General features: G+C 37.3%; 1 protein-coding gene across 1 annotated transcript in view; it reads right to left on the bottom strand.

Annotated features, from left to right (window-relative positions):
• The window catches only part of OLA1 (Obg like ATPase 1), a 150378-nt gene that overhangs the window by 25990 nt on the left and 100944 nt on the right, over positions 1-23444 (bottom strand). The window contains exons 6-7 of the mRNA XM_004703730.2: positions 19419-19499; positions 19031-19128 (exon numbers count right to left, since the gene is read on the bottom strand). Of these exons, the coding sequence (XP_004703787.1) occupies positions 19031-19128; positions 19419-19499 (179 nt within the window). The remainder of the gene's footprint in view (positions 1-19030; positions 19129-19418; positions 19500-23444) is intronic.

The following is a 23444-nucleotide window of genomic DNA, read 5'->3' as shown; positions in this document are numbered from 1 at the left end:
TATTAAAGTTTCATGCCCACTCATTTAGTATTGCCTATGGCTGCTTTCAAAGGAGCCCTGGTAATGTAGTGGTTACTCGTTGGGCTGCTAACCGCTGACTTTGAAACTACCAGCCAGCCCCTCAGGAAAAAGTTGGGGCTTTCTACTCCCATAAAGTCTTGAAAACTCACAGGGGCGGTTCTACCCTGTCCTGTAGGATTGCCATAGACTCACTGGCTGTTGAAGTTTGATTTTTCAATGGTTGCCTTCATACTGCAGTAGAGTCCCCAAACCAGAAAATGTTCACTATCCGATCCTTCAGAGAAAAGGTCTGCTGACCACTGGAAATTGTCATTTTCAGCAAGTTCCCAGGTGATGCTGAAGCTACTGGCAGATGGATGCTATTTTGAGAAGCACAGCTTACTCACAAATCTACAACCTTAGTTCCTCAAGGTTCATCTGGCCTGTGCTCTAAACCCTAGATGCATCTAACCAGAACAAAGTAACTTCAAATGGTCTAGATATTTCTGTCAAGGATGACTGAAAGTGTTGAATCACAAAGTATAAATTCAACTGATTATTCCATCTAGTCCTTCAACCCAAACAATCAACAACATTTAAGTGGAGATATAAAATGAACAAGATAGGCTCTGTCCTTGTTCTCATAGAATTAAATGCTCATGAGACAAAAGAGAAATAGGAAAAACTATGTAACTTCGTTAAGTGTTCTCGGAAGGAAATAAACAAGATAGTGATGGAGAATAGCAGGAAGCAGGAAAGAGAGACAGACACACAGACACATTTTACAGAGGGGCCACCCAAGACAAAGAGTTTGAGGAGGTCACAAGCAGTGAAACAGGGAAGAGGAAAGGGTGAGGAAACAGGCTGCAGACAATGAGCTGTTCTTCAACTCCCAGGCACAGAAACAGATCAGGATGGAGAGACTGCTACCCTATGAAGAGAACATGCACGACCACTTTCTCTGATGGATTTTCCAATGGTATTTTCACAACAAAGTACACATGGTGTGGTTATATCATGGGTCCAAATGGTTCAGGAACAAAATACGAATTAAAAACAAAAAATGAAAAATCACAATTGTATAATTACTTAATCATCCGAGAGATAGAAATGGTTCCAGGAAAACCATTTCTGCTTATCAGGTACACACAGTAACATTTTATTTTACATTGGGGAGAAACACATTCCACAAAATGTATGTTTTGGAGGATACTAGCAAACGTAAACATGACAAAGAAAGTGTAACTGGTATTTCTTCATGACAATGAAAGTGTAACTGGTATTTCTTCATGACAATGAAAGTGTAACTGGTATTTCTTCATGACAATGAAAGTAAATGGTAGGCATTGCTTAATCCCTTAAACAACATTAGGCATCTCCTACTTTTTATGAGTACATCATAATAATTAGCAAAAATGATCTAAAGGATGATAAACAATATTATAAACCAATGAATGTTCTTTGGTTGTCATTCACACATAGCTAACACTGCTTAACACAGGCAGTTGAAGTTTGACAGGTAATAAATTAAGAACTTTGGGGAACAGTTGGTGTTGTTGGGTCCTGAACTCTATACATCTGTTTCTTGACATACGGATACCAACGTAACTATTTAAAATACACCCAGTCCATTCTGTCCATTGCTGTGCTGATTGTTCCATGTCTTAGAACAATCAATCCTTTCACTGCCTTGTTTCTAGGGTACAATAACAATGTTCTACTTAAAATTTTGGCCTACTGAAACAGTTCAAAATAAAAAGTTCCATAATCTTTTAATATATTTATAAACAAATCTCATAATTTTAGTTTACTTCTCCTTATGAAACATGATCAAATGCAAATTTTCAACCATTTGAAAAGCAAGACACAGGTCTGGGGAAGCATAAGGTACAATTGACCATAATGATTCATAGCGTCTCTAATAGAAAGATTCAGCAGTTCTCAATCGAGACCTTTATTCCTTCTCTGAATAAATGATGCCTGAAATTTTTATTCTTGTTCTAATGGAATTTCAATGGCCTTCACTGCAAATCTACTGGAAATTTTTGCATATTAAGTGGAAAAAATTAAATGATGTTAACCACATTTTAATGTGATTAAGGCTGACAGGGTCATTATTTCTGCTAATCACTCAGTTTAAAAAGCTCAAACAAAACTTTATAACAGACAAGGTTTTTAATTTTCTGTATATCTTATTGGGGAGAAAAACTGTAGAAGGGGGACCATAATACAGTCCTTCACATGAACCAATGAGTGGTCCCTACAGTCTTCAGATGGGTTTCATTATACTGAATCTGGTGATGTAAAAACAAAAGCGCAAAACAATCTTAGGCTGCACATGCTCCTCTGGCTTCTTTCCTTTTAAACAGGAAGAGGGGAGAATGCACTTTGTAGAATTTTGAGTTCTATGTTTTCTATTTGCTGCTAAATGGAAACAAATACAGCTTTTTTTCCTTTAGATCTTGCAGCAAACTAAGACCAGAATTAATGCATAATACTGCCTCAAACAATCCTTCAATGTTACGTTTTTTTAGATTAATCTATGCCATGCAAGTATAAATATTCCACATACATCAGGGTAAACTAAAAATGTTCACTGATAAGGTCTCCAAAAAGGTGTTAACACTAATTGCTAGTAGAAAAATAAGGATGCCAATGATGAGCAGTATTTATAGGTAATTTGTCCTGGTAACCCACACTATTTTCTGATAAGAAATTGACTTTGTTTCACTGGTAATTGTATACAGGAAGCTTAATATTAATTAATGACTTATATCTGATATAATTTTGGGCTTTATTCAAAGAACTGTTTTTTAAACACACACTATAATAGTTTTGACACAAAAATTAAAAAAGGCAATCTGTATTTTCTTTAACTTTCTGAGTATTTCAATATTTCCCATAAAAATGTTTAAAAAAGGAAAGAAAAGACAATCTAGGTATATACCACCCAACTACTTAAGAGTCACTCAAAAGGACGACACCTCCCTGCGAATACTGCCTCTTTTTGGTGGCTGTCAACTGCCTTACCAATCGTGATTGTTGAAAATTATCTCCATCTTCTGGTTACTAAAACAATAATTTCTAAATACAACTTGATGACTGCAAGTCATTTTGACATAAATCAAGGCTAGTCATATGCAGGTCATATGACTAGCCCTAATTGTGTACTTATAGTTATTACAGAAACAAAAATTAATTCACTTTTAGGAAAACATGACAAGAAAATGCTTTTTTGAAAAGGAACACACACCTGAAGTTCAGGTAGTCTCATTCATACTGCTTCACCCCAATCTTTTAAATTTAAACCAAACTCAATGACTGAAAACAAAAGATTTTCTACATTAAAAAAATAAAAGTAAATATTTCTTACATTATAGCATTCTAAGGCTGTGTGAAGCTATGCTCATTGCAAACAATAGTCAAACTAACAATTACAGAACTTAAGCTACAGGTGCAATACCTTTATCCACAACCGGATCATCCTTTTTATGGTAAATTACTCAATTGCATGCAAATAGGTAAATGAGTTTACCTCCCCATCACAATCTAAGTAGCTAACAAAAGCAGAGCACCTGGCCATAAACAAGTCCTTTGAAATGCAATTTGGTGCTGAAGTTGGGGAAACTGCTGTTCTGCTGTCATATTAAAAAATCATAACCAAACTGCTTTTCAGCAACAAGCTCATCCTTTTATGGGAAGAGAGCTGAGCCTATAGTGGATTATATAATTATCAAGGAGAAGCTCAATATTAATGCTGCATTGTAACCACAATCTTTTGATGTCTGTAGGAAGAATTAATATTGTTGGGCTTTAAAAAATTTTAGTGTGATGCTATGCACTGGTGCATCAACTAATAACCCTCCAGAATGTCCATGCTCATCTAAAGAGTCCCTGCTGGATGTTCTAATGCATCTTATTGTGAATCTTCAGCAAATAAAACTTCATGTATGAGCTCATGATGTGCTTTGCTGCCGGAAAGTCAGACTCTGTGGGAAGCTCTTTATCTTCCCAGCAGTCAGTTCTCTGAGAACATCAGTGCAGCTACTGTAGTTACCTGTAGATTACTTGTATTTTCTCACATCTGTGTCCAGCAATCTAAACCATGATGATAAAGGGTCATTAGGTTTTGAGTGAGGAAGGGGATGGACTAGACAATTTGCTCTGATAAGCTCCTTGTTGGGAGATCCAGTTTAGAATGTGAAATGTCGGATATGTACAATTTTACACTAAAAGGAACCAAGAATCTCCCCTTTCTGCACTAACAATTAAAAATGATATGGTTTAATGTCTCAAAACAGTCTACTGAATCACATCTTATTTGGGGGATTTATAATTAAAAGTATTTAAGAGAAATAATTTTCTGCTTGTAAAATGGATGTCTACGCTCTATTAGCTGCAAAGAATTCAGGTACAATTACTAAGATAACTGCTGTTTGGGGCCCAGCAAAGCAATTTCCCACAGTGGGACTTACAGTTCAATTTACCAGTTGGGCAAATATTTTGTGCTCTGTAGTGGCCTAGAGAGTTAAGAGCTATAGGTAACATTCGAGCAGTGTTATACTTGGAGAAAAGTTTCTTAAACCCAAAGAGGTGGTATAGATTTCAAAAGCAAGAATCCTAAAAGCACCCTCCCAAATTAACATTACATCACTTAAAAAACCAGCACAAAATATACAGTTGCCGCTGAAAGCCCAACTGGCCTGGCTTCTTGTCCACCCCTGCACCACTTCCAAAGCTGAGTCTCATCATTGGGAACTTGAACACTGTAGCCACAGTTGTGTTGGATCCTTAAGTCCTTCTGTGCACGTTGACACCTTTCCTCAGTAATCAGCTGATAGGGTATGTTATATCCTTGATTTGATGATAGAATGGGTATACTAATTACTTAATTTCAAGTGGCTCAGTAAAACTGTGTCAGGTTACAGAAATACAGAAAATGGAACTATTTGTTGGCATCCTTCAGCTATTATGCGACAAACCAAATAACCAGGATGCAAAGGAGAAGTACTTTAGTTGGTGAAAGACAAGAGAAGCTTACAAAATGCCCTCTAAATCGGCATCAGTGTTTTACCTCTTCATTTAGGTATGTTTATTCTGATGCAATGTCATATCTTTTAGAATGCTCCAACTACCTTTCTCGAGGTGGAAAATTAAGAGACAGGAGCGACTGGAGCAAATAAAATATTGTCCTGCCTCAAAGAACTATATTAAAATAGTGAAAGTATGCCAATAAAAACATGTAGCATTTTAAAAATGAAACATCAAGAAGTGGTTTGTTGGGGTTTTTTTGGAAATTAGCTTTAAAATGGTATTCATTTGGAGCGTTTGAAGGCGTTCCAGTGTTGCTGGAGAAAATGAAAATACGAATATTCAAAGTTGTTTGCTAGCACCAAACCTAAGCAAGCAATGTTTTCCAAAAGATTAAAGATAAAGCAAGCATTTTAAAAATCCTAGTCTTCCTTTCAAATACATGAATTGTCTAAAATCCTCCTAGGCAAATCTGTAAAAGGAAAGGTAAACCATTGCAACCAATGTAGACAAATATCTTAAAACTAAAAATTTATTGTAAAATGTAACATTTTGGTAGCTAACATTAACATCCTACAGCAATGTGAGAGCACAAATCCACAATAATTATTCAGTCACCAGCCACTGTAAACCTAAATCATTTCTGAAGACCCGAATGTGTCAAGAACTTTGACAATTATGACTGGAGCCAGGAAACTGTAGCAGAGCAGAATTTCTTATGAATTTCTCCAGTTACTTTTTATAAATGCTGTCTTGGGTGACAGCTTAATGTGTACCACATGCAATATTTATTCTTCTTCAGTGTCAGACTGTCTAGCCATCCAAGGGAATACAAAGAATGTCACTTATTAGGATAAAAGCACAAGGAAGGTAATCAAGGACATATGTAGCATCAGCCAATCATGTCCTATTTCAACATCTTATTCCATTCATAACAGTTCAACAATTATTTGCTTACTGATAACTTGCTTTCAGGCTGTTTGTGTTCACCATAATGGTGGTTTGCATTTATTTTGCTCTTTAGAATTGGACACTTGCTGTGCCATACGTGTTTGTCAAAACTTTCTATCTTCTGTCAAGAAATGGCTTAGCATATCAAATAATTTCTATTTGTCAGGAACTACTAATACAGCAATCAGTAACCCTTGATGTCAATAGGGCACTGAAATCACTAGAAAGCAGAAAATGCATCACTATTACATATTTCACAGCAAAAAATTCTGTACCTGATGCACAGTAATAAAGCAGTTATTATTAACTAATCCACATACCTCCCCTTGCAATGACTGAAAATCATAGGCATTGTTTTTTCTTTTGTTTCAGTTTTCCAAGATGATGAACCTCACATAATTTCTCAATCTAATCTGATGGCCTTTAAACTATCTATCCAAGTGTACAAGTGGTAGCATGTTGCGTCCCGGCCTGCAGGACGCACGAGCAGGGCCCTGCGGGGAAAGACAAACCTGGATGGAGAAAAGGCACGGGGGCGTGGAGCAAGACAAAACTCTGATCAAGCTCATTTATTTGGGCAAAGCTGGGGTATAAAAAAGGGGAACTGGGAGGTGCATATTTTAATAAGGTGTGCTACACAACATCCAATCCAACATGTACATTAATGAAGCGTAAGACCGTTAAACAATCAGCTGCAGGTAAAAGGGCGTGCGCTAGTCCTCAAAGACGTCCTGCATGCAGATTAAGGTTCATCAGGCGTAATGCAAAGTCCATCTTAGTCCAATGAGTGCCTGGCATTATTAACCATTGGGTGAAAAGGTCAATTCTTACAACCGCCCGTGCTACAGAGCACGTAGCTAGGAACACGGAGGCAGGGTTTTAGGCAGGGCCTTACAGGTTTTGCAAATCAAAGACTAGGAAGCAGCCAAGTTCGGCTCAGGCTGAGGCTAAGGCCTTAAAGGCCACCGGCTCCCAACAGTAGCAGGCAACAGTTGTATTAAAACATATACTTGGTCACCCATACAAGTTTCCCTTACTTATAAACACACAATAATTAGGAACTGTACAACTGTAATTACTTAATCATACTTAAGCAGAAAACTTGAGCCAGATATGGCTTTATAACAATGTATTCTGCTAACATTCAAAAAGCTTTTAAGATTACTGACTAATTTCAAGAGATCCAGAAAACTAAGAAGCTTAGCTCTGAATGTTGAGCTGTTTTATGGAAGTCAATAAATGGTTGATAATCTCTCTCTTAGTGTTTCTTCTCTTCTTACTTTTACTTCAGACTTAGGCAGAAATGGTAATGTAGATCTAACTTCCATGAACCAAGAAATGGGCCATATAAGATCTTTTATACAGTTTCTCAAAATAGGAAAAACAGCTTTTTAAAAATAAAACATTAGACCTCAGGCTAAGAGGAGCAGATCCCAGAATTCCCCCAGGGCAATGGGGAGAGAGTCATAAAGGTCAGCAGACAGACCTGGAATTATGTATGTTTTCTCTCTCTCTCTTTCCTTCACCCCCTTTGTTTTTTTTTCAATCTTTTAGATCTATTTGTTTGGTCTATGCCATTATGGGTATGCCTACTTACATAAGACAGGGCAGAGACCCAAACCCCATCTGTAGACAATGGAACATCCCCCCACAGAGAGGTCACAGGGAAGAGAAGAGCCAACCAGGGCACACGCAGTAAAGCACAGATGAAACACACAATATTCCTCTGGTTCACTGAGACTTCCTCACCCTCCACTATCATGACCTCAGTGTGTCTCTCACTTCGGACTAGACCGGAGCATGTACACAGGTACAGAGAAGAGATAAGAGCTCAAGACACATGGAATCCAGGAGTAGGAACAGCGATACCAGAGGGTAGGGAGAAGGGGGGTGGGGGGAAGGGCGAAACCGATCTAATGATGGACACACAACCACACCCCCTCCCCCACCTCCAGGGGGAAGAACAACAGAAACCATGGGGGACGGGAAACAACGGTTGGTGTGAGATATGGAAATAATAATAATTTATAATCTATCAAGGGGTCACAAGGGCGGGGGCCGTGGACAGAGGGGGGAAATAGGAGCTGATACCAAGGGCTCAATAGAAATTATTTGTCTAGAAAAAAATGTTGGCAACATATATATGATTATGCCTGCTACAACTGATGTAAGGATTATAATAAGAGTTCCCAATAAAATGATCTTTTAATAAAAACAAATAAATAAAAGCATTGTCACCAGTGGTTTTCTTAGTTATAAGGGATTAAAATGTAGCTGCAAATTTAAAAATAAGTATCAAGTGCAAGGAAAAGATTCAGTTGGATAGGGTTGGAGACATAATTAAGGGAAAGAGAAATAAGATTTTTTAAGTGTTGTTATTCCTTTTAAAAGTCTTGAGCATCCATAAAAACTTAAATCACTCCCAATATATATATATATATATCATGGGATCCCAAATAAAAAATATCATTGAGGGTGGTTGGAGGAAGAAGAGAGAAAACAAAAATATAACTACAAGCAGAGTATCCTGATCCTTGTAAATTTCAGAATACAGAAAATTACACAACAACCCATACTAGCTGGAGAACAAACATATTTGCAATGTTTTATATTAGTAGGGCTCTAGTCAAAAGAATGTATTGAGTAGTCGTTTCTCCTTATCCAAGGGAGACTGGTTCCAGGATCTCTCACTGACAGCCAAAGATGGGGAAGCTCAAGTCCCTTACATGAATTTCACAGTATTTGCATATAGTCTAGCAAATCCTTTTGGATACATTAAATCAAAGGTGGAATTCTTCTCTTCATAAAGAAGACCTGGGCTGACTCTCACCCAATGCACCTCAGTGTAGCCACCACCTGCAGCTTCATTGAAGGCTCAAGAGTTGCTATAATGCTCATCAGGTTTCAGCAGTGCTTCCAGACAAAGACAGAATAGGAAATAAAGCCTGCTGATCTGCTTCTGAAAAAAATCCCAATTTAATCCATATAATTAAGTATTGACTAAAGGTGACTACTTTGTCACTTGTCAGTTTGTCACATTGTGGTGGCTTGTGGGTTGCTATAATGCTGGAAGATATGTCACTGGTATTTCAAATACCAGCAGGGTCACCCAAAGTGAATAGGTTACAGCACAGTTTCCAGACAAAAACAGAGTATAAAGAAGGAACAGGCTATCCACTTCAGAGGAATTAGGTACTGAAAACCTATGGAGAGCAGAGACACTTGGTCAGACACTAAATGCCTACTGAATAGAAAAAGAACATTGCCAGAGACAGTGCCTGAAGAGGAGCCTCTCAGGGTCAGAAGGTACTCTAAATAGGCCTGAGGAAGACCTGCCTTCTCAAAGTAGTCTATCATAATGGCATGGATGAGTAAAAGCCTTTGGGACTTTTATTTGCTAAAGGGGCAATGACTAAAAATGAGAAGACACAGCTGCAAAAAATCTACTAATCTTCAGAACTTGGGATGTACAAAGTATGACTCTAGGAAAATTGGATATCTTAAAAAATGAAATGGAATGCATAAAGATCAATATTCTAGGCATTAATGAGCTGAAATGGCCTAGTATTGGCCATTTTGAATCAGAAAATCATATGGTTTACTATGCTGGGCATGACACAATCAAAAGGAATAGTGTTGCATTCACTGTTAATCAGGACATTTCCAGATCTAACGTGAAGTACAATGCTGTTTGTGATGGAATTATATCTATCTGCACTAAAGGAAATCCAATCAATACAAATATTATTCAAGTCAAATTTATGCACCAACCACTAAAGCTAGTGATAAAGAAGTTGAACTCTACCAATGATTTCAGTCTGACATTGATCAGACATGCAATCAAGATGCATTGATCATTACTGGTGACTGGAATGCAAAAGTTGGAAACACAGAGGAAGGAATAGTAGTTGGAAACGATGGTCTTGGTGTTAGAAACAAAGATGGAGATCACATGAAAAAAGTTTACAAGACCAACGACTTGTTCATAGAAACTACCTGTTTTTAACACAAATGGAGACTGTGCACATGAACTTCTCCTGATGGAGCACACAGAAATCAAACCGACTACATCTGTGGGGAGAGAGGATGGAGAATCTCAGCCAACTACGGAACACACTATCAATGGCTCATATGTTAAGTTGTTGCTTGAAGCTTAAGAAAATTAAAACAAGTCAATGAGAGCCAAAATATGGCCTTGAGTATATCCAACAAGAATTTTCAGAACATCTCAAGAACAGATGTAAGGCACAGAATGCTAATGATAGAAGACCGGATGAGCTCTGAGACTGAAACTTAATCAGAGAATAGCTAAGGCAAACGGAATAAATGATGAGCTCAAAGAGCTGAAAATTTCAAAGGGCAACTCAAGAAGACAAAGCAAAATATGATGAAATGTGCAAAGGCATACTAGGAAAACCAAAACAGAAGAAAAAGCTCAACCGAGAGAAAAGAAAAAAATTAAGCTTCAAATTGCAATCTTGTAACATTCTATGGGCAAAATATTGAACAATTCAGGAAGCATCCAAAGAAGAAAGAATACAGAGTCACTGTACCCAATAGAACTTGTAAGCATTCAATCATTTCAAGACGTATACGAGCAAGAACTAATGGTACTGAATGATGAAGTCCAAGCTGCACTGAAAACATTAACTACAAACAAGGCTCCAGGAATTGATGGAATACTAACTGTAATGTTTCAACAAGCTGATGAAGCACTGGGAGCACTCACTTGCCTCTGGCAGGGAATTTAGAAGACAGCAACCTGGGCAACTGACTCAAAGAGATCCATTCCACAGGAAGGTGACCCAACAGAATGCTCAAATTATAAAACGGTACCACTAATGTCACATGCAAGTACAATTTTGCTTTAGAGGATCCAACAAAGGTTGCTTTGACTAGGAGCTGCCAAAGGTTCAGACCAGATTCTGAAGAGGAACATGAGATATCATTGCTGATGTCAGATAGATCTTGGCCCAAAGCAGAGAATATCAGACAGATGCTTACTTGTGTTTGATGGACTATGCTGTGGCTTTCTATTGTGTGGACCATAAGAAACTATGAATAGCCTTGAGAAAAATGGGAATTCCAGAACACTCATGCTGAACCTGTGCATGCATCAAGAGGCAGTTGTGTGAACAGAACAAGGGAATACTGCATGGTTTAAAATCAGGAAAGGTTTATGTCATGGTTTCAACAAGAGTCACTGTACTTCCTATTTCCTTTGCCAAAATTTACATTTGAAATATACCATTAAAAATGAATGCTAAAGTGTTGAAGACAAAGTTATGAAAATGTCTTAGACATAACCTTGAAGGAATGTGTCACTGGGCCTGGGGGATTAGGATCATAGTCTCTGGGGGACACTGAGGTCAACTGGCATGACACAGATCACAAAGACAATCTACAGCCTACTTTGGTGACTAACAACTCAGGTCTCAAACGCTTGTGAGCAGTCATCTACGGTACAACTATTGGTCTTTCTCCATCCAGAGGAAAGAAGAGTGACAAAAATCATAGACATATGAAAACAATTAGTCCAATGGACTAATGGTCCACACAAACACCAGTGTCCATAACCCAGAGACCAGAAGAACTAGATGGTACCTTGCCACCATTACTACCAATGGCGTTGAAAAGTCCTAGAGTGAACAGTATTCATAATCATAAAGGAGACTCGACTTGCTGGTCGGCTAGAGATTGGTTGGTGTCCCCAGACCATGACCCTTAGTCAGCTTTAGGTCTGAAACCGAATGGACCGCAGTGCTAGAAGAACCAACCACTTAAGACCAAAAGAGCAGCATTTACCGAGTGACCAAGTTCACAGGGTTAGGAAATGAAAAGGACTGAAAACAAAGCACACAGGGAGAAAGTGGGATGATCAATGATGCACTGAAGGGATTACAATGGATGAGTTGAAGCAGAATTTGTATGAATCGATAAATGTAAAATTATGATGTGTCCTGTAAACTTTTAGCTAATTCACAATAAATTTAAAAGACTGCCCCCCCAATCTAAAAATTAATAAGGTGTTGCTAAAATACATTGTTGTTATAAGACATAATTAACAAAATTGTGAAGGCAAAAAGAGCAGCAACAAAAGCTTGTCCTAAGAAAAGCACACATTTATCTTGAGAATTATTTGTTAACTAAAACTATAGTTGATGGAGATAAAATTTTCCAAGGAGAAAAGGTGATTTACTAGAGCAATATTTTCAAAGATTTTTGGAGATTTGTAAGTATGCTTTATACTGTCACTTGGTCACCAGTCATTAAGTCAAAAAATTGACTTAATAAGTCAAGTGGATCTATTTTTTATGATTTACCTGCCACAAAAACTTGAGTATGTTCTATAATCTCCCCAACTGCTGTAGCTGTAATATATATGTATTTCATAAATAGTAAAATCTGCATGTAAGTTTCAATCATTCTTTTATTAACAGCTCACTAATTTCTAAGATTCAAAAGAGTGCCCTACATAGCAGGGGCTCAACAATAATTGATGATATATGCTTGTGTATATCTCTTGGCCTGGTATAGGAAAAGCGAAGTCAATGTCCTTTAAAGGGGTTGGTGTGTAAAGGCTCAGAGCAGATAGGGCAGAGCAAAAAATGGCACAATTTAAAAGGTAACACACCTTTAAATATAAACTATGTATGAAAAGTACTAGTGACCTTCATGGTCCAAACACATTCCTTTGGGAGAAGTCCTTTACAACAACTCAAAAAGGAGCTAAAAATGATTACTAATGACATAATGCTATTTGATTTCTTTCCTTTGACATTTCAAAACAGACTCCATTTCTTCTCTGGGTTTTCTGTTTCCATTCGCCCATCTTTCCTGCTCCTTCCTGCAGTGTGATTTTGGACAAATGTTACCCTTTTGGTCTTGAACAGTTAATTGTTCAGAGCAGCCCATTCCTCATGGGTATTATTGTTTGAGTGAAAGGTTATCTCTGGGAGTGGGTTCAGTTCAAGACTTAAGAGTATCTACGAGGGGTACCCCTCCCCACAAAAAACCCCACAGAATTTTTCCCAAGAGCTATGTATTTAAATTTTTTTTACAAAACAACCTTATCACCTTTAAAGTACTCTCCAGTACACTTAAAACATTTTTCAAACTCCTGTTTGGATGGCTGACAGCACCTCCCTCATTTTCTTCATCTCCTCTATCCTGTCAAACTGCTGTCCTTTTATGTCCCTTTTCATTCACAGAAACAAAAAGAAGTCACACAGAGCGAGGTCAGGTTAAGTAAGGTGCACAGGGCAAGAAAGGTATGCTGGGTTTTTTGCCCAAACCTGGCACACTAAGATGGCTGTGTGAGCAGGTGCATTGTTGTGGTGGCAAAACCATTCTCAAGTCTGACACAAATCAGGCCTTTTTTGTTGCACACTGTTACACAAGCTTTTCAGAACCTCTAAATAGAAAGCTTGATTAATAGTCTGACCTGGTAGGGCAAATTCCAAATGCACTATCCCCCTCACATTAAAAAAAAAAAAAATCATTGGTTTTTGGGGGGCTACCCCTCGTAGATTCTCAAGAGCTGCCCTAGTGGGTCTCAGTTTAGTCGTTTTTGTGATTTTGAACTTTGTTCTCCATTTTTCTTCCCATTCTGTCCACACCTTCTCTCATACTCCTGACGTTGTAAGTGGTAGCCGGGTACCATCTAATTTTTCTGGCCTCAGTCTAGTGGAGGTTTGTGAGGACTGTTAAAAATATTTTTCAAAGAGCTTAAAACCTTTTAGTGTTTAAGAGCAAGAAATGGAATATTAAATGCTTCCCTCCTACATGAAATAACATTGTTATCTAACTTAAAAGAAGGAGAGGTCTGATGTATTTGATAAATTTTATTATACACAAATCATGAATCAGCAGATCTTGCTAATGAAGATCACAACTATTTTTCTAAATGTACATGGGGGCTACAAAAAGTTCTTGGAAAATTTGAATTAAAAGACTTGTTCTACAAATTTTTTGAAGCCCTCCCATATCTAAACTTCGAGCCACTTAAAATCATTAGCTATAGTTATATTGGGCAAAAATACAAACGAGCAAGGAAAAATTCCTAAAACACACATGTTCCAGGGCAATTGTATTGTGTTCACAGAGAAAGATTTATTTCCTTCTAGAGTTATCTTTTTCATAATAAGAACTAGAAGTGTGCTGTGGTTTCATCATGATTAGGTGGCCTAGGCTACTAGTACCCATTGATAAGATGAATTAAAAAAAAAAACTGCTGAAAGAGTAAGCAAAAACCATTTAATGAAAACCTGAAAGAAACTCACAAATATTATATGGACAATGGGAGCTCCAAAATGTATGTGGAAAATTGAAATAGAAGATGACAAAATCTTTTTACAACCTTGGTGCCTCCTCATATATTCAAATTAAAACACACACACACACACACACACACACACACACATTTGAAGAAAAAAGATTTCCTGAGTGGACAAAGAAAATGTACACCTCCCTCCCCCATCCAACCTCTAATAAAAAGATCATTCTCCTTTGTATATTTAGGTTTTAACTCTAAAATTCTGATCAGAGAAATAAATAATCAACTCAGTGTAGTCCAGTAAGTGAAAATGGCTTGAAATCTTAATTCATCAGCTGCATGATACTGTTTCAAAACCTTATCAAAATATAAATGAAAAGGAAATAATTGAGAAATTATCTAGCAGTAGAAACAAGGAACTATAAAATGGTGTCTTAATATTGTTTTGAATTCATTTATAACTTAGTTCAGTGAGATCAAGAATAAATCAGTTCAGTAATTTAATCAACCTCCTATTTAGAGTCAGGAATACTCCTGGTTTGCCCGATCACTCCTTCCCATCTGTTGAAGGGGCAATATGCAGCAGTCCTCATAAAGGTACTCTAGCCAAGGCTCTACTCTAGTAAAGCAATTTAAATTATAACTTGTAAAATAAATTTAGCTTAAAAAGCCTCATCTGTTAAAGTAAACGCATCAACATTACATTCTGATTTCACACGCATGATAAATAATGCAGTCTAACAATCATCATAATATGCTGGGTACTGAAGCTAACACAGTATTTCCACAGAAAAGCTAGATGAAATACAAGTGATAAAAACAGAAAACTTGCATGGATATTTTGGGGCTTTTACTTGATTAGTGGATAAAACAAATAAACAAACAACAACAACAAAAAATATATATATATAGTCTAACTTAAAGGAATAATAGTGTCAGAAACGGATTACCTCTTAAAAGTCTTATATGTATGGAGCTCTGTGGCTGTTTATATGTATATACACACGCAGACATAAAATTATGCCAGAATTGAGCGCTTTCTCCCTACAGGCATAGCTGCTGAGAAATATGGGCAGCAGTTCAAAAGATCAAAAAAATACTGGATATAATTCATGATTCTCTCCCCAGTCAAGCATGCAATGTATAGTATTCCCAAACTATTTTTAGTTGTTGTGTACAAATGTGAAAAATTAACAAAAGCAGAAAGGGGTTAAAGCAAACAATAAGCACAAAACCTGATCATGGTTTAGGAACTAATAATAAAACAATTTTCTATTTAAAATTCATTTGGTGAACTTGACACATTGCTCTTGATTATGCAATAGCTGAAGCGACCTTCCAAATGTTTATCTACCATTCTTGAACAATTTCACTGCTCAGAATAATTGACTCTTGCATAATATTAGCCAAAAGGTGATGTCAAGTACTACAAGCCCACCAAGATGTATGTAAATGTGTGTATTTATGTGTGTCTATGTGGATGTGTGTGTGTACACATAAGAAATCTGAATATCTAAGTATCTGGGGTTTTTTCCAGTTGAAAATGCATATGCAGACTAATAAAGAACAAAATAGGAATTATCTTTTACCAACACTTTTAGGAAAGATAGTGGGCACAGGAGAGCATAAAAATGAGATATAACTGGCAGTTATATACACATACAAAACATCTAAAATGAGTTTGTTTCATTGATTTCATAACTGGATGGCATGTACTACTAACACAGGAGCAAAGGTGCAACAATGGAAAATCAAACCCCTAATTAAGCAGTAGCTTGACAGTCCTAATGTCTTGTACCTACTGACACCAGGACTCAGTAGGCAATCTCAAATGAAGATTAGTACAGCAGCCACTGCTCATGCTTAGAAAATGAAATCCTCAAATATTCAAATATCATTAGCACCCACAAATAGGAAAATAACTTCTACCATATTTTAAATCATTCAAGGAACAGGCATTTGTAGGAATGATTTAAAAGGGGGTGTGGAGTTGTGTTTCTGTGGATTCCCCCTTATGATATTTTGATTACTGTCATCTGATCACAGATAGCACCACTCTAACACAGCTGTCGTGTCATATTCTCTTCAGGGGCCAGGTCTTAATCATAAATCAGCAGAATGGCCAATTCCACACTGGTAAAGCCAGTGAGTAGTCTTGGAGCTGTTCCAGTTACATCTTTTAGAAGGTCAATACACCTATCGTCAGTAAGACAATAGAACTAGCTTGTACAAGATGTCTTTCTTTTCTAGGGCTGAAGAGTAGCATGCTACTATTTGATTTTAAAGCGAACTTTCATAATAAGAATGTTCATCATTCAGAAATGTTGACCTATGAACATATAGTTCTGGTTTTCCTCTTGGGGCCCAAATCACAAGCCTCTTCCTTCTTTCTGAGCATTTACAATCAGTCTCTAAATCCAAGAGTCATGAAAATATTTACCATTTATTTCTTCATGCATCCCATTTAATTTGCTACAGACAGGTTAGATGCTAACCTTCAGAATCACAAACTTTTAGTTTGGGAAAAAGAGCAACTTTTGCAAATGGAACCTAGATTTAGAGCATTATCATTAACCTACCCTGCTCTTACCTGTCAAAAACTTACACAAAATAAAAAGATTTAGGAACTAAATGGATTTGAAATATTTGCATCTGCTTGCAGTGTTTTAAGTTATGAAAAGCCAGTATTCATATCCTTCGTAATAAAATTTTATCTGTACTTTAATAGAAAGGCTATGTTGCATAAACAGAGGATTTAAAGCTGGAGCAGAGTGGCTGAATGCAAAGAAAATGGCAATCTTTGTGGCTCCAGTAGATGCCATTCCCTATCACACAAGGTTTCCCACTCATAAATACATGACAAAGACTTCCTCCATCATTTTTTACGAGCAGGGATGCACAGGGGGTAGTCAATGGCTAGCTTGAGGGAAAATAGGAACAGCAGGCAGCAGAAACTGTACAGAAAATGGCTATGTGGTAAATTCTCTTCTGGAACATCACTCAGTTACCCAGTCTTTGATCTTTCAGCTACAATTACACTAACTTCCACAAGATCTGGATACCCACCCCTCCACCACCATTACCACCACCCCCGAAAAAACATATATACTAACCCCAAACCAGATCATTAGTGATACATAAAATCTACTACAATTCAGTTTTATAAAATGGGATCACATCTTAGCTTGACATTTTTATAAATTAAAATTTGCTATTTAGACAAGAGTTTCCTTTCAATTGACTATAACCATATCATCATCCCAACTGGTCTCACAAAAAACATGGGGTGTCTGGCGACAGCTAAATCACAGACTGGCGTCTCCCAAGCAGTCTGTCTACCATTAGGGTCTGGGAAATGGCATTTACTATACAATTAGAGGCAGGGAGTTTCTAGCAGCAATCGTCCAAATACAGGTGTGAGAAGCCCCTTTGGGCAAGGAGACTGACTCATCCTTCCCATGCAAACTCTGATGTCTGCATTGTTCCACAGAGCTTCCGCTTTCAAACTGGGATGAGATTTATTAACCGAGGTCAAGTCATAAATCTTAAAATTCCTTCCCAAAGGTAACAATTTTTAACACATTAATCATCAAATTTATAAGAATTTGAAACAAGACAGAACTGATTGCTTTAAAGTTAATTATCTGCCAGAGGATACTGACCAGTCTGAAGGAAATTTTTATATTAAGTTTATGCTTTCTAGAACGGCACTGATTCAGAAGCTACATTCGCTTCTCGTCAAGAACACAAAATGTCTTATAGCAATATCAACAGGGCAGTTTTAGTTGCAGTAATTTCACAGAATTTATTCTAATGATTTATTGGAGTTAACCATCTGACATTAATTATTGTTTTGGCTTCCAGTCTATGAATGTTTATTTTTCAGTTTAAAGCCTTCTCACTCTTTGATATCATATGGAAATGAGAATTTTTAATGGAAAATTGAAACCATGTGCATCTAAGTACTTAATGAAGTACAGGAAAAACCAACAATATATTTCAGTCGAATTCAGATATTTGGCTTTGGATAGTTCTGATTTGTCTGGATGACTTAATAGTGTAACATTCTGAGGGTCCAGTGATGCAAGTCAAAATGAGCACTATGCCAAATGTGTACATGCCAACACGTACATCAAACTAAGATTCTGTTGGTGTTACAAAGGAAGAAAGCAAACCTTGCACATTTTGGTTACATGTCAAAAATGACAATTGATATACAGGTATTTAACCTTTGCATGTTTTTCAAACATTTGAAACAGATAGCTAGCCTCTTTTCTTCAGTCTTTTTTTCCCCAAGCAGTCAATTTTAGAATTGAAATGCCCATGTACAATCAAGCAGATATTTTAAAGTCACATGTAATAGAAACACAGCAAGTAAGTCCTATCTTAAAAAGTTTTACTGTCCCAATTAAGCTTATTATCATTCGGCAAAGGAAATAAAGAATCATGTCTAATACACTTAAATTTGAAAAGTGTATAACTCAATAAGCCATACTATTTCACTAAGCTTCTTGTTTAAGTTCTCTCACTGTAAATCACTTAGGAGACTCATCTATGACAGAAACACTAAGCAGAGCCTCCGCATCCATTTTAAACTTTTTTATTATGTGGAGAACAACATTAAGAATCAAACAACAGTGAGTACATATGTATGTGTGTGTGGGGGGGGCTTCAAAAAGTTCATGGAAAAAGTTTTTTCTCTTCTAATTCCATAGTTTGATGAACTTTTTGAAGTGTGTGTCTCCTCAATTACATCTGGGGCTAAAAACTTACCATTTGTTTTTCTTTCTAATGTAGTCTTTTTCAGAAAGATTAACTAAGTAGACCATTGGTTTTGAGGTCAGAAATAAGTGTTTATTCAGCACTTCGATCTAAAGTGGAAGACAGACAGAATCGTTTTTAAAAGCTGAGCAAATTATTGGAAAATTCAAAAGTAAACTTTTTAGCACAAGTACACATTTTTGTCATTCTTGCTTTCAAGGTTAGTTGTTATTTAATATCAGAGTTGGGGGGGGGGCCGGAAGGAAAAATCAAGCGTGGGAATAAGCAATCTTCGACAGAAATAATAACTGGACAGAATGACAAATGTGTAACGACATCGCTATTTTGTTCTTTTCAGAAAGCAAAGGCAGTCGTAGATGGCATGACGGTTAAAACTTACCTCTTTGTCATTCCAATCATGATAGAAGCGAACAGGTTTCTTTTGGTCTACAACCCAGGATTTGACTTTGCACATTATGTCCTACACATTATTGAGAAAAAAAATAAATACGAGATGATGAATATTAAGTCTTTAAATGATATTCAAATGAAATGTTCTCAAATCCTCAAAAGAAAAAATAAAAGTCAACATTTTAAATGAAAAAGCAACTAAGCCACAAAGAGATCATTATTTTACTATCTCATTAAAAAGCTAATATCAAAGCAACGTTGTAGCATTGATTTTCATATGTAAAAAGGGGACACTAGCAAAATTAGCAATGTTCTGAAGACAATTCAGTCTCCTCAAAGACAAAATACAAGAGTTAATAATAGCTCAATATTCCCAAGTTAGTGATGCCACACTTAGATAAATGAGCTATTATGAAATGGGGGTGAGGGTGGTAGTGAAGAGAGAAGGGATTACATTTTTTTCTCTTAAAAAGAAAAACAAGTAGAACAGATGAAACTGAGCCTATTATTGATGATCTACACTTCAAAATATTAAATCAGCTGGCCCAAACCCTCTTTATTCTAAATTAATTTTTTGCCAACACCTTCTCCCTGCCCACTTCTTCCCCTAAGCCCCCCACCCTTCCAAAGCCTCCATTACACAATGGCAAGAGCCCTGCACTGGTGACCTCCAACCAGCTGCATTCACTTTCAGAACATCTCTCTCTGTTGGAAATCTAAAGGCCTTTTAGTTAGCAAGCTACTGTGCATTCAGAAGGAGGAACTGCAGGAAGGGCCCAATGTGCTTTGTTTCTCTGGCCTTTCTTCACAGAAAGATTAATCATCTGTGAAATGGAAACGGCAAACAGCAAGTGACACAAACTGAACCCTTCAAGCCTTTCCTCATCAGTTTTGTGGTTCTGAATCTAAAAGCTGCGTGTGGCACGGTTCTCCTTACAGGCAGGTGTTAATAAAAGGCTTTGGGGTCTGGAAGGTCAACCTTGGCTCTTCCAGCATAAGTGCACTGGAGAGTCATCTGTTTTTTGTTGTTGTTTTTGTTGTTAAATTTATGGATCTGTTTTAAACATGCATTTCTCCAAATGTATTGCAATGCAATATTATTAGTGAGTGGTTTCTGAGATTTTTATGTATGCATTTTCCTGCACCACAATCAGTTATTCTTCTATAAACAATCACTTGCATAAATTACCTCAATATTCTATATACTTCCTTCCAAATCTTGCTATTATCAACAGAAAAAACAAGGAGAAAGCTCTATATCCTAAGATCCTGATTTTTTTGAAGCTCTCTAAGGAAAAGGGCTTCCCACAGATTTTAACAAGGAAGGGGCAAGCTGAAAACTTTTAATGAAATCTAACATATTCTGCTTAAGAATAATCACTTTTACTCTTCTATAACTGAATTTCACTCATAAATGTTTAAAAGTGGCTAATGTAACACCATTTCCTACAAGGAGAAGATCAAAGTGCTATATTACAAATGCATTATGATTAAAAAAGCCCTGTGCAGCCTTGCTATTAACTGTTCTTTAAACCCTAAAAGGCTTCCCATAGATCTCACTTGGCACTGCATATACAACCTTTGACAAGTAATGTAGACCATTTTTATTCATTGCCTAAAATTGTAGGCAATTATGTGCGTCACACTGGCCACCTGCAAATTCTGAATGCCTGCTCCAGTTGTCAGTGCAAAAAAACTAATGTCGGAGGGGATTAATCTAGGGGGAGAGAGTCCTCTTTAATGGCTACAGCAGGTGAAATGGCCCAGCTGGTTCCTATGATGAGTGGCCAGAACAGCTTATGTAGAAACACGCAACAAGATTATACAAAAGAAGGACAAAACAGTGGTACCATCTTATACTTGGTTTCATTACTTTTTTTTCCAATTAAAGAAAAGAATAAGACAAAAGAAAGCCTAACCAAAAATGAGAGAATTAAATTCTAATCCTATAAAAAGTATAATACTTTTCTAACTATAAATATTTTTACAAAAGTAAAGGGCCTCAATAAACAGTGATCAGTAGTGAAGGAATTTCTGTATTTCTCTTTCATCTTTAAATTAACTAAACCATTACTTGAGACATAGAAATCCTTATTTTTAGAAGCCTTTGGGCATTACAGGGTTTTAAAATTATTATTACATTAACATATATTACAAATTAGGAGCACTCAGATTTTAATTTGAAAGGATTAGCTTGTAATTAAGGTTTTCAAGCAGTCTTTCTTTTTCTTTTTTAACAAACTTTTTCATGTGATTTGAGTGAAAGTTTACGGTCCAGTAGTATATTCCTTAAAGCCATATTCAAATCTTTTAAGAAAAATTTACAAATTATAACCAAGCTTTTAAATAATTAAAAGTAAAAAGATTGCAAAGATTAAAATTTTGTATTTTATACCCAAAGCTCCTTTAATGATACCATAAAAGATTCCACGGTCAAGAAAAGGTACCTTGGATTTATTGACTTAGCTAACTAAGTTTTACTGAAGACAGACCCAAAACAGATGGCCCTCAGGTAAGGAAGGCTATAGATTGTGTGTTATTTACTGGGAGTTAGGTATTGTACAAAAATGATAAAATATATGGAGAAGAGGCCTCCGGGAAAGTCAGCGGTCAGTCCTGGGCCCTACACTGATGCTGCTGCACCAAAGGACTTTGCTGGCCACTTAGACAGTTGCTGGTCCTACAGGGTCCCCAAGATCCCCATCTGGCCCCAGTCTACTGTCACACACACTTGCCATCCAGCCTGAGGGCTGGCCTGCCTCACCTTTGGCTCCCTTCCCTACTTAGCCCCTTGACCAACCCCTCTAATGGGCTGTAAACCCTTCCAGTCCTGCCTTTCCTCCTCTGCTCCTCTTCCTGCTTCCTCCACTCCACCACTGCAGGCTGGACCATCAGGACTGCAGAGGATTGGCAGCCCACCAGGGGTAGGTGCCAGACTCCCTTTCGTGCAACTCCAGGGCTGGAGACCTGAAGAGCGAGTGAGAGACCCATTAGAGCGCCGCTGTGTCCTGTGCTCCAGTCAGGATTTGCAGCTCCCTCACATATATGGTAGGCCACTGCCCAAAGGGAGTCAAACGACACATATACAAATGAACACTACAGGGTATAATTGTAGCATGTTCTTAGATAAAGTAAAATGATTACTTTAAATAAGAAATGACAAGATCATGTTAGACTCCTCATTCGGATAAACTTCTAAACAGATTGAAGAAAATATCTAAGTGTGTTTGTGCTCATGAGCTGACCATAATTCTTTTTCTTAGGCTTTTATGTATAAACACATATATTAATAGTTTTAAAAAAAAAGGTCCAAGGGATCAGGTATAAGGCATCATCAGAACAAAAAATCTTACCATAGTGAATGATGGGGGCAGTGCGGAGTGGAGACCCAAAACCCATTTGTAGGCCACTGGAGATCCCCTTGCAGAGGGGTCTCGGGGAGGAGACGAGCCAGTCAGGGTGCGATGTAGCAATGATGAAAAATACAACTTTCCTCTAGTTCCTACATGCTCTCCCTCCCACCCCCCACTATCATGATCCAAATTCTACCTTGCAAGTCTCGCTAAACCAGAGCTTGTACACTGGTACAGACAGGAACTGGAAACACAGGGCAGAGGATCCCTTCAGGACCAGTGGTGTGAGTGGTGATACTGGGAAGGTAGAGGGAGAGTGGGTTAGAAAGAGGGAACCGATTACAGGGAACTATATGTGATCTCCTCCCCGGAGGACGGATAACAGAAAAGTGGGTGAAGAGAGATGTCAGACAGGGCAAGATATGACAAAATAATAATTTATAAATTATCAAGGGCTCATGAGGGAGGGGGAAGCGGGGAGGGAGGGGAAAATGACCTAATGCCGGGGGCTTAAGTGGAGAGGAAATGTTTTGAGAATGATGAGGGCAATGAATGTACAAATGTGCTTTACACAATTGATGTATGTATGGATTGTGATAAGAGTTGTATGAGCCCCTAATAAAACGATTTAAAAAAAGAAGAAAATGAAAAAAGAAAAATAA

The sequence above is a fragment of the Echinops telfairi genome, unplaced genomic scaffold (assembly GCF_000313985.2).
Source record: "Echinops telfairi isolate 266 unplaced genomic scaffold, ASM31398v2 ScPeMD7_4;HRSCAF=17, whole genome shotgun sequence".
Taxonomy (NCBI): domain Eukaryota; kingdom Metazoa; phylum Chordata; class Mammalia; order Afrosoricida; family Tenrecidae; genus Echinops; species Echinops telfairi.
Note: the sequence above shows the minus strand (reverse complement) of the source record. Positions and strands in the feature narration are given on the sequence as shown.